The sequence below is a fragment of the Pseudophryne corroboree genome, chromosome 6 (genome assembly GCF_028390025.1).
Source record: "Pseudophryne corroboree isolate aPseCor3 chromosome 6, aPseCor3.hap2, whole genome shotgun sequence".
Lineage (NCBI taxonomy): Eukaryota > Metazoa > Chordata > Amphibia > Anura > Myobatrachidae > Pseudophryne > Pseudophryne corroboree.
Genome location: NC_086449.1, coordinates 247136586 through 247148873, shown reverse-complemented (window position 1 = coordinate 247148873; position 12288 = coordinate 247136586). Strand labels below are relative to the sequence as shown.

Here is a 12288-nt window from a genome sequence, read left to right as displayed (position 1 = left end):
CGCCCTTATAAGGAGATTGTCCAAGTACGGGATCATTAAAAACTCCCCTTTTTCGAAGGAGTATCATCATTCCGGCCATTACCTTGGTAACACCCTCGGTGCCATGTACAGTCCAAACGGCAGAGTCTGGACTTGGTAATGGTAATCCTGTACCACAAATCTGAGGTACTCCTGGCGAGGATAGTAAGTGGGGACATGCAGGTAAGCATCCTTGATGTCCCGGGATACCATGTAATCCCCCTCGTCCAGGCTTGCAATAACCGCCCTGAGCGATTCCATCTTGAACTTGAATTTTTTTATATATGTGTTCAAAGATTTTAAATATAAAAAAGGGTCACACCGAACCATGCGGTTTCGGTACCCCAAACCGTGTGGAATAGTAACCCCGTCCTTGTTGAAGTAGGGGCACCTTAAGTATTACCTGCTGGGAATACAGATTATTAATTGCCTCTAGCACAGCCTCCCTGCCTGAGGGAGTTGTCGGCAAGGCATATTTGAGGAAACGGCGGGGGGAAGACATCTCGAATTCCAGCTTGTACCACTGAAATACTACTTGAATGAAACAGGGATCCACCTGTGAGCGAACCCACTGATCGCTGAAATTTTTGAGACGGCCCCCCACCATACCTAGCTACACCTGTGGAGCCCCCGCGTCATGCTGTGGACTCAGAGGAAGCGAGAGAAGAATTATGATTCTGGGAACAGGCTGACTGGTGCAGCTTTTTCCCTCTTCCCTTGTCTCTGTACAGAAAGGAAGCGCCTTTGACCCGCTTGCTTTTCTGAAGCCGAAAGGACTGTACCTGATAATACAGTGCTTTCTTAGTCTGTGAGGAAAACTGAGGTAAAAATATTTCTTCCCAGCTGTTGCTGCGGATACGAGGTCCCAGAGACCATCCCCAAATAATTCCTCACCCTTATAAGGCAGAATCTCTATGCGCCTTTTAAAGTCAGCATCACCTGTCCAGTGACAGGTCTCTAATACCCTCCTGACAGAATGGACATTACATTCATTTTGGATGCCAGCCGGCAAAATATCCCTCTGTGCATCCCTCATATATAAGACGACGTCTTTAATATGTTCTCATGTTAGCAAACTAGTATGTTTGACAGGGTCACCGACCACGCTGCAGCAGCACGCTCTGCAGGTTTCAGTCTAGTACCTGAGTGTGTAAATACAGACTTCAGGATAGCCTCCTGCTTTTTATCAACAGGTACCTTCAAAGTGGCCGTTCCTAAAACGGCAGTGCCACCTATTTTGACAACCGTGTGAGCGCCTTATCCACCCTAGGGGATATCTCCCAGCGTAACTTATCCTCTGGCGGGAAAAGGTACGCCATCAGTAACTTTTTAGAAATTACCAGTTTCTTATCAGGGGGAAACCACGCTTTTCACACACTTCATTCATTCATCTGATGGGGGAACAAAACACTGCCTGCTTTTTCTCCCCAAACATAAAAACCCATTTTTAGAGGTTAATGTCAGAAATGTGTAACACATTTTTTATTGCCGGGATCAAGTCACGGATGTTCCTAGTGGATTGTGTATATGTCTCAACCTTGTCGACACTGGAGTCAGACTCCGTGTCGACATCTGTGTCTGCCATCTGAATGAGCGGGCGTTTTTGAGCCCCTGATGGCCTTTGAGACGCCTGGGCAGGCGCGGGCTAAGAAGCCGGCTGTCCCACAGCTGTTACGTCATCCACCCTTTTATGTAAGGAGTTGACACTGTCGGTTAATACCTTTCACCTAACCATCCACTCTGGTGTCAGCCCCACAGGGGGCGACATCACATTTATCGGCATCTGCTCCGTCACTATATAAGCCTCCTCCTCAAACATGTCGACACAGCTGTACCGACACACCGCACACACACAGGGAATGCTCTGACTGAGGACAGGACCCCACAAAGCCCTTTGGGGAGACAGAGAGAGAGTATGCCAGCACACACCAGAGCGCTATATAATGTGGGGATTAACACTATAACTGAGTGAATTTTCCCCCATAGCTGCTTGTATATACAATATTGCGCCTAAATTTAGTGCCCCCCCTCTCTTTTTAACCCTTTGAGCCTGAAAACTACAGGGGAGAGCCTGGGGAGCTTTCTTCCAGCTGCACTGTGAAGAGAAAATGGCGCCAGTGTGTCTGAGGGAGATAGCTCCGCCCCTTTTCCGCGGCCTATTCTCCCGCTTTTTTCTGGATTCTGGCAGGGGTATTTACCACATATATAGCCTCTGGGGCTATATATTGTGGTATTTTTGCCAGCCAAGGTGTTTTTATTGCTGCTCAGGGCGCCCCCCCCCAAGCGCCCTGCACCCTCAGTGACCGGAGTGTGAAGTGTGTATGAGAAGCAATGGCGCACAGCTGCAGTGCTGTGCGCTACCTTGGTGAAGACTGATGTCTTCTGCCGCCGATTTTCCGGACCTCTTCTTGCTTCTGGCTCTGTAAGGGGGACGGCGGCGCGGCTCCGGGACCGAACACCAAGGACTGGGCCTGCGGTCGATCCCTCTGGAGCTAATGGTGTCCAGTAGCCTAAGAAGCCCAATCCGGCTGCAAGCAGGCGAGTTCGCTTCTTCTCCCCTTAGTCCCTCGCTGCAGTGAGCCTGTTGCCAGCAGGTCTCACTGAAAATAAAAAACCTAAATCTATACTTTCTTTCTAAGGGCTCAGGAGAGCCCCTAGTGTGCATCCAACCTCGGCCGGGCACAAGATCTAACTGAGGCTTGGAGGAGGGTCATAGTGGGAGGAGCCAGTGCACACCAGGTAGTCATAAATCTTTCTAGAGTGCCCAGCCTCCTTCGGAGCCCGCTATTCCCCATGGTCCTTTCGGAGTTCCCAGCATCCACTAGGACGTCAGAGAAATATTATATTATTACATTATTTGGAGGTACACAGCAAACAAGACTGTAGACAATGCATAAAATAACCATGCCTATATCTTATGGAACAAGCAGTAAAACAGCTGGACTTACTAGCAATGTACTTCACATGCTTGACCCGAGGTCTGATCAAGAAGCACAATCTAGGGACAAAGCCACAAAACAAGTCATTAAATTCTATGAAACAATGGTTAACAGGAATTCTGTGGCACAAGTAGCTTGTGTAGCCATGGAATAGTTATGCAGTGTATCACTCTACAGTTCCTTTATTTACTTCATTATGGTACAACCCCATCTCTTCACAAAGGGGCTAATTCAGACCTGATCGCTGCTGTTCGTGTTTGCACAGCAGCGATCAGGTCTGAAGTGCGCAGTGCGCCGGCGCATGGCAGACAGCCGACAGCTATCTTAGCCCTGCGATCGCCTCTGCCTGATTGACAGGCAGAGGCGGTCGCTGGGCGGGAGGGGGCGGGCTGGCGGCGTTTGGTTGCCGTATAGGGGGTGCGGTTTGGACCATTGGGGAGGGCGGGCCGCGGCAGCTGCGTGATGTCACACACAGCCGCTGCGAACCGGGCAGCAACAAGTGACTGCCTGCCAGCACACAGGAGCTGCGCTGACTGGGAGCTACTCCTTCAGTACAACAACATTGCCGCTGCGAGATGCTTTTGTACTTGTACGATGGGGTAGGGCTCGACATGCGGGGCGGACTAGCCCTGTGCTGGGCGCCCCACCGCATGTCAGGGAAGCTGATCGTAGATGTGCTAAATTTAGCACATCTACGATCAGGTCTGAATCATCCCCAAAGTGCCCTCACTATGTAGCGTTTCACTACTGACCATACCTATGAAATCTCATCCACTGCAGTATTGTTCAGCCAGTAACAGGAAGAGTAGCAGGAAATATTGTGGAGTAATCCTATCCAACTGATTCAGTCCAATAGCACTAGAGGTGTGGAATTAAGGTAGCATGTAATGGGATTGGATGACTCTTGTCCAATCTGGTATTGCATCCACTACACACCTCCAGTCTGAAAAAATAAGATTTTAAACCTACCAGTAAATCTATTTCTCCTAGTCCGTAGAGGATGCTGGGGACTCCGTAAGGACCATGGGGTATAGACGGGCTCCACAGGAGATAGGGCACCTAAAAAGAACTTTTACTATGGGTGTGCACTGGCTCCTCCCTCCATGCCCCTCCTCCAGACCTCAGTTAGAGTACTGTGCCCAGAGGAGATGGACAATACAAGGCAGGATTTAGAAATCCAAGGGCAAGATTCATACCAGCCCACACCAATCATACCATGTAACCTGGATCATACATAACCAGTTAACCGTATGAACAATAACAGTAACGGTCCAAGACCGATTCCAACTGTAACAGAACCCTTATGTAAGCAACAACTATATACAAGTCTTGCAGAGTTTCCGCACTGGGACGGGCGCCCAGCATCCTCTACGGACTAGGAGAAATAGATTTAACGGTAGGTTTAAAGTCTTATTTTCTCTTATGTCCTAGAGGATGCTGGGGACTCCGTAAGGACCATGGGGTTTATACCAAAGCATCCAATCGGGCGGGAGAGTGCGTATGACTCTGCAGCACCGACTGACCAAACACTAGGTCCTCATCAGCCAGGGTATCAAACTTGTAGAATTTAGCGAAAGTGTTTGACCCCGACCAAGTCGCCGCTTGGCAAAGCTGTAATGCCAGACGCCTCGGGCAGCCGCCCAAGAAGAGCCCACCTTCCTAGTGGAATGGGCCTTAACCGAATTTGGTACCGGCAATCCAGCCGTAGAATGAGCCTGCTGAATCGTATTACAGATCCAGCGAGCAATTGTCTGCTTCGAAGCAGGTGCGCCAATCTTATTAGCAGCATACAGGACAAATAGAGCCTCTGTTTTCCTAATTCTAGCCGTCCTGGCTACATAAATCTTTAAGGCCCTGACTACGTCAAGGGATCTGGAATCCTCCAGGTCACTTGTAGCCACAGGCACCACAATAGGTTGATTCATATGGAATGAAGAAACCACTTTAGGCAAAAATTGCGGACGTGTCCTCAATTCAGCTCGATCCACATGAAAAATCAAGTAGGGGCTCTTGTGTGACAAAGCCGCCAATTCTGACACTCGCCTTGCTGATGCTAAGGCCAACAACATGACCACCTTCCAGGTAAGAAATTTCAACTCAACCTTGTTAAGCGGTTCAAACCAGTGTGATTTTAGGAACTGCAACACCACGTTCAGGTCCCATGGTGCCACTGGAGGCACAAAAGGGGGCTGGATGTGCAGCACTCCCTTTACAAACGTCTGGACTTCTGGAAGAGAAGCCAATTCCTACTGAAAGAAAATCGAGAGGCCGAAATCTGTACCTTAACAGAGCCTAATTTCAGGCCCATATCCACTCCTGTCTGTAGGAAGTGGAGAAAACGACCCAGATGAAAATCTTCCGTAGGTGCATTCTTGGTCTCACACCAAGAGACATACTTTCGCCAGATACGGTGATAATGTTTTACCGTCACCTCCTTCCTAGCCTTTATTAAAGTAGGGATGACCTCTTCCGGAACCCCCTTTTTCGCTAGGATTCGGCGTTCAACCGCCATGCCGTCAAACGTAACCGCGGTAAGCCTTGAAATACACAGGGCCCCTGTTGCAACAGGTCTTCCTCAGAGGAAGAGGCCAGGGAGTTCCTGTGAGCATCTCTTGTAGATCCTAGTACCAGGCCCTTCGAGGCCAGTCTGGGACAACGAGTATCGTCTGTACTCTTCTTCGTCTTATGATCCTCAACACTTTTGTGATGAGAGGAAGAGGAGGAAACACGTAGACCGATTTGAACACCCACGGTGTTACCAGAGCGTCTACTGCTACTGCCTGAGGGTCCCGAGACCTGGCACAATACCTCTGAAGCTTTTTGTTGAGGCGTGATGCCATCATGTCTATTTGAGGAGTTCCCCAAAGACGCGTTACGTCTGCAAAGACTTCTTGATGAAGTCCCCACTCTCCTGGATGGAGATCGTGTCTGCTGAGGAAGTCTGCTTCCCAGTTGTCCACTCCCGGAATGAAGACAGCCGACAGGGCGCTTACGTGATTTTCCGCCCAGCGAAGAATCCTGGTGGCTTCCGCCATCGCGACTCTGCTTTTTTGTCCCGCCTTGGCGGTTCACATGAGCCACTGCTGTGACATTGTCTGATTGAATCAGAACCGGTAGGTTTCGAAGAAGACTCTCCGCTTGTCGAAGGCCGTTGTAAATGGCCCTGAGCTCCAACACATTGATGTGTAGACAGGACTCCTGGTCTGACCACAGTCCCTGAAAATTTCTTCCTTGTGTGACTGCTCCCCCTCCTCGGAGGCTCGCGTCCCTGGTAACCAGGATCCAATCCTGAATTCCGAACCTGCGACCCTCCAGCAGGTGAGTACTTTGCAACCACCACAGGAGAGACACCCTGGCTCCTGGGGACAGAGTTATTTTCCGATGTAAGTGCAGATGGGACCCGGACCACTTGTCCAGAAGGTCCCATTGAAAAGTCCTTGCATGGAACCTTCCGAAGGGAATGGCCTCGTAGGCCGCCACCATTTTTCCAAGAACTCGAGTGCATTGGTGAACTAACACCCTTTTCGTTTTTAGCAGGTCTCTGACCATGTTCTGGATGTCCTGGGCTTTCTCCAGTGGAAGAAAGACCTTCATTTGTTCCGTATCCAGTATCATACCTAGGAATGTTAGCCGAGTTGTCGGAATCAACTGTGACTTCGGTAGATTTAGAATCCAACCGTGTTGCTGGAGCACTCTCAGAGAGAGCGCCACGCTGCTCAGCAATTTCTCTCTGGATCTCGCTTTTATTAGGAGATCGTCCAAGTATGGGATAATTGTGACTCCATGCTTGCACAGGACCACCATCATTTCCGCCATTATCTTGGTGAAAATCCTCGGGGCCGTGGAAAGCCCAAACGGCAACGTCTGAAATTGGTAATGAGAATCCTGTACAGCGAATCTCAGGTATTCCTGATGGGGGGAATATATGGGGACATGAAGGTACGCATCCTTTATGTCCAGAGACACCATAAACTCCCCCTCCTCCATATTGGCTATTATCGCTCTGAGTGATTCCATTTTGAATTTGAATCTTTTTATGTACAGGTTTAGGGACTTCAGATTCAAAATAGGTCTGACCGAACCGTCCGGTTTCGGGACCACAAATAGGGTTGAGTAGTAACCTCTTCCCTGCTGGTTCAGGGGAACCCTGATTATTACTTGCTGTAGATACAGCGTTTGAATTGCAGCTAAGACTACATCCCGTTCCAATGTGGAAGCTGGTAGGGCCGATTTGAAAAATCGGCGCAGGGGCACCTCCTCGAATTCCAGTTTGTAACCCTGGGAAACTATTTCCAACACCCAAGGATTCAGGCCTGAGCTGACCCAAGCCTGGCTGAAAAGTCGAAGACGTGCCCCCACCGGTGCGGACTCCCTCAGGGGAGCCCCAGTGTCATGCTGTGGGCTTTGGAGTAGCCGGGGAGGACTTTTGTTCCTGGGCACCTGCCGAAGCAGGTGCTCTTTTGCCTCTGCCCTTACCTCTGGACTTGTGCGACCGAAAGGACTGCATCTGATAGGGTGGTACTTTCTTTTGCTGTTGGGGAATAAATGGTAAAAAGTTTAATTTACCTGCTGTAGCTGTGGAAACCAGGTCCGTCAGCCCATCCCCAAACAATACATCTCCCTTATAGGGTAGAACTTCCATATGTTTTTTGGAATCTGCATCACCCGTCCATTGGCGAGTCCATAAGGATCTTCTCGCAGAGATAGACATGGCATTGGCCCTAGAAGCCAGCAAACCAACGTCCCTTTGAGCATCCCTCATAAATAAGACTGCGTCTTTAATATGGGCTAGAGTTAAGAATATAGTATCCTTATCCATCTTATCAAAATCAGCTGTCAGTTCATCTGTCCAAGCTGAAATCGCGCTACACACCCATGCCGACGCAATTGTCGGTCTAAGGACTGCTCCAGTATGAGAATAAATACACTTTAAGGTAGTATCTTGCCTGCGATCTGCAGGGTCCCTAAGGGCAGCTGTGTCAGGAGACGGTAGCGCCACTATCTTGGACAAGCGCGTCAGGGCCTTGTCCACAGTGGGAGGTGATTCCCAACGCTCCATGTCCTGTTTAGGGAAGGGGTATGCCATATAAATTCTTTTGGGTATCTGCGGTCTCTTTTCCGGAGTCTCCCAAGCTTTTTCAAAGAAATCATTTAGTTCATGAGATGTGGGAAAATTTATAATCTGTTTCTTTCCCTTGAACATGTGCACCCTTTTGTCGGGGACCGAGGGTTCATCCGCAATATGCAACACATCCCTTATTGCCACAATCATACACTGAATGCTTTTTGTCACCCATAAGTGCAATTTCACTTCGTCATAGTCGACACTGGAATCAGAGTCCGTGTCGGTAGTAGTGTCTTGTGTTAAGGGACGCTTTTGAGACCCCGACGGGCCCTGTGAGTCGGTCCCCCCTAATTCAGCCTTATCAAGCCTCTTATGTAAGGATGCCACACTTGCATTCAACATATGCCACATGTCCATCCATTCCTGAGTCGGCACACCACTCACACCACTCATTTGCTCCAACTCCTCATTGGAAAAGCCTTCCGCTTCAGACATGTCGACACCACGTACCGACACCCCCCACACACAGGGATTAACCTATAAGGGGACAAAACCCCAACCAGGCCCTAAGGAGAGACAGAGAGAGAGAGTATGCCAGCACACACCCAGCGCTTAATAACACTGGAAAGATATGACCAGATAGCGCTTTTATATATATAAAATGACCCGATTCCCACTCACTGCGCTCAAAATGCCCCCCTCCTCTTTTTTCCAGCCTGAATGTTCAGCAGGGGAGAGACCAGGGAGCCAGCGTTTTCCTCATGCAGCTTCTGTGGAGAAAATGGCGCTGGTTAGTGCTGGGGATCAAGCTCCGCCCACCCGACGGCGGGTTTCGGTCCCGGTGATTTTTTTTATAGAAAATGGCGGGGGATCGTAGAATTACTGCCCAGCAGCCTAATCTACCTTGTCAGTGCCCAAATGTGGTTTATTGCTGCCCAGGGCGCCCCCCCCCCTGCGCCCTGCACCCTTCAGTGCTGCTCTGTGTGTGTGAATGGGAGCAATGGCGCGCAGCTTACCGCTGCGTGCCTTACCTTATGAAGATCTGATGTCTTCTGCCGCCTATGATGTCTTCTGCCTTCTCATACTCACCCGGCTTCTATCTTCGGCATCTGTGAGGAGGACGGCGGCGCAGCTCCGGGACGAACCCCAGGTGAGACCTGTGTTCCGACTCCCTCTGGAGCTAATGGTGTCCAGTAGCCTTAGAAACAGAGCCCAACCGTTAAGCCAGCCCTGCTTCTCTCCCCTCAGTCCCACGATGCAGGAAGCCTGTTGCCAACAGGACTCCCTGAAAATAAAAAACCTAACAAAATTCTTTTTCAACAGAAAACTCTGGAGAGCTCTCTGCAGTGCACCCATTCTCCTCTGGGTACAAGATCTAACTGAGGTCTGGAGGAGGGGCATAGAGGGAGGAGCCAGTGCACACCCATAGTCAAAGTTCTTTTTAGGTGCCCTATCTCCTGCGGAGCCCGTCTATACTCCATGGTCCTTTACGGAGTCCCCAGCATCCTCTAGGACGTAAGAGAAACTTTGAATTACCTACCAAGCCTCAACCACTGCTCTCAAAGTTCCTGGCTTCACTTTCTGAATATTGTAAGGGCACAGTAACACTTCTTTCACGTGCCCGAGTAATGTGTGTGACAAAAGTCATTACATAGTAACATTGTGTGAAAGGGACTTGATAGTAGTACAGGCACATAGTAGTTACATGCACGGGGCCCAATAAAAATAAAGGTGCACAGTGCTTTCAAGCGAGGGAGAGGCCCCGTAGAAATACAGGTGCACAGTGCTCACATGCAAGGCGCCCGGCAGAAATAAAGGTGGACCGTTCTAACAAGCAAGGGAAGGGACCTGTAAAAATATAGGCACACAGGGCTTACAGGTGAGGGGTCCAGCAAATATACAGGCGCACATAGCTTACATACAAGCTGACCAGGAGAAATACAGGCACATATTGCTTCCATACGAGAGAGTTGGGGGTACAGCAGAGAGAATTACATAACACATCATGTGCCCACACAACAGCAGACAGCAAAAACCACATGTAGTTGGAACTATTATTGCATATAAAATGAGTAATAGGCCCTACACACTGGGTGATATTACTGAAAGATATGAACGATCTTGTTCATTAATGAACGACATACCGTTCATATCTTTCAGTGTGGAGGCAGCAACAATGAACAATGCGCGGCCCCACGCTCGTTCATCGCTGGTGCCCCGTCGCTTGTGCATGCAGGCCAATATGGACGATCTCGTCCATATTTGCCTACACTGCTATGGAGATGGGTGACGGGGGGAGTGAAGAAACTTCACTCTCCCCGTCACTGACCCCCCGCCGCCGGGTCGCCCGTCGCGCAGCTCGGCGGCGGATCGCATAGTGTGTAGGGCCCTTAAGACTTATGAACAGACAGCATAAAAAGTGAAACTCTCAAACTGTTTACGAATGTGTAAAGATGCTGAAACTGTTTCAGATGATGTAGAATTGTGATTTAACAAAATGATTATTCTGAGAAATCTAATCACATTCACAGATATGTCATCAAACAGATGTATTTCTATATAAAGTGCCAGTTGACAAACAAGGCAAAAGACCTTTATGCAATACGTCAGTCATTGCACTACTTACTGATCAGCGTTGCTGTAAATAGGTTTATTCTCCAGCTTATACAATTTGTCAATTTCATGTTGCTAAAAGACAGTAACAAAATAAATAAATAAATAAATAAATAAATCAATGTAAATATATTTTGCTAATAAGATGTACTAATAGCAATAATAACTTCTAATCTTTATTGAATGCATCATATCAAGTACCTTTAGTATTGAGACATTGGCAATCCGATCCAGTGGGCTCATCAAGTCCGGTTCAATGAACAAATCTTTTTTTCCAGGTAGCTGTAATTGATAAATACGTATTACACAGGGTAGCCAATCATTTACATAATGTAAGTAATGGTACAATACAATCTTCATATGTACAGTCACAATGGGTTGTTTAGATAAAGAAGGTTATGTATAAAATGTAAATATGATGGCAACGTTCAAAAACTGCATTTTAAAAATTGACATTACTGTTTCCCCTTAATTTGCAAGTGACAACAATGGTGCTACCATATTTATTAATACATATAAGACTTTGTAAAGGTGGGCACATACCTATACAATCATCCGACCGTTCTCCCGATCTCGGGTGAATGGGTGTTGGATTGTGTAGGTGTGTACGCTGTCCCAATTCAGGAACATCGACCGATAAATGGCTAAAAATGCCCTGCAACTTTCGTCCTCAGTCGCTCACATCTCATATGCTGTTTAATATTCATACTACTGGATGGGAGCATATCGGAACAAAAATGCAGTGTGTACGCACGTTCAATCAATATTCACACTGTTCTTTCCATTATTCTGCTGCCGCAGCAGACGCCTCTGTGGGCGTTTCCTAGCTATGTAATCTCATCTTCAGCACTACATGTAAACAATACCATGTTGTCAAATATGCACCCTTCCCTCGTTAAATTTCCACATATTCTACCCAAAGTGCTACATGATTGATTATATATGTATAGATAATACTCTTATGGCATAATCACTTTATTTATTTATTATTTTATACCTGTTATTAAACAAAAAAAACTAAATTTTCTTTCAAAAACTGCTTTAATAAAACAGAAGTGTATAGTGTAGCACACCACCAAAAAAAGCATATATGCACATTAAAATGTGGGATACATGACAAACATATCAAGCCAAAAAAATAAGAATTTACTTACCGATAATTCTATTTCTCGTAGTCCGTAGTGGATGCTGGGAACTCCGTAAGGACCATGGGGAATAGCGGCTCCGCAGGAGACTGGGCACAAAAGTAAAAGCTTTAGGACTACCTGGTGTGCACTGGCTCCTCCCCCTATGACCCTCCTCCAAGCCTCAGTTAGGATACTGTGCCCGGACGAGCGTACACAATAAGGAAGGATATTGAATCCCGGGTAAGACTCATACCAGCCACACCAATCACACCGTACAACTTGTGATCTGAACCCAGTTAACAGCATGATAACAGAGGAGCCTCTGAAAAGATGGCTCACAACAATAATAACCCGATTTTTGTAACAATAACTATGTACAAGTATTGCAGACAATCCGCACTTGGGATGGGCGCCCAGCATCCACTACGGACTACGAGAAATAGAATTATCGGTAAGTAAATTCTTATTTTCTCTGACGTCCTAGTGGATGCTGGGAACTCCGTAAGGACCATGGGGATTATACCAA

The 12288-nt window shown here is 47.8% G+C and overlaps 1 protein-coding gene across 3 annotated transcripts in view; it reads right to left on the bottom strand.

Annotated features, from left to right (window-relative positions):
- Window positions 1-12288, bottom strand: part of VPS33B (VPS33B late endosome and lysosome associated) — a 252332-nt gene that overhangs the window by 121203 nt on the left and 118841 nt on the right. For all 3 annotated transcript variants that reach the window (XM_063925840.1, XM_063925839.1, XM_063925841.1), the window contains exons 3-5: window positions 10837-10917; window positions 10649-10710; window positions 2967-3016 (exon numbers count right to left, since the gene is read on the bottom strand). In XM_063925840.1, the coding sequence (XP_063781910.1) occupies window positions 2967-3016; window positions 10649-10710; window positions 10837-10917 (193 nt within the window). The remainder of the gene's footprint in view (window positions 1-2966; window positions 3017-10648; window positions 10711-10836; window positions 10918-12288) is intronic.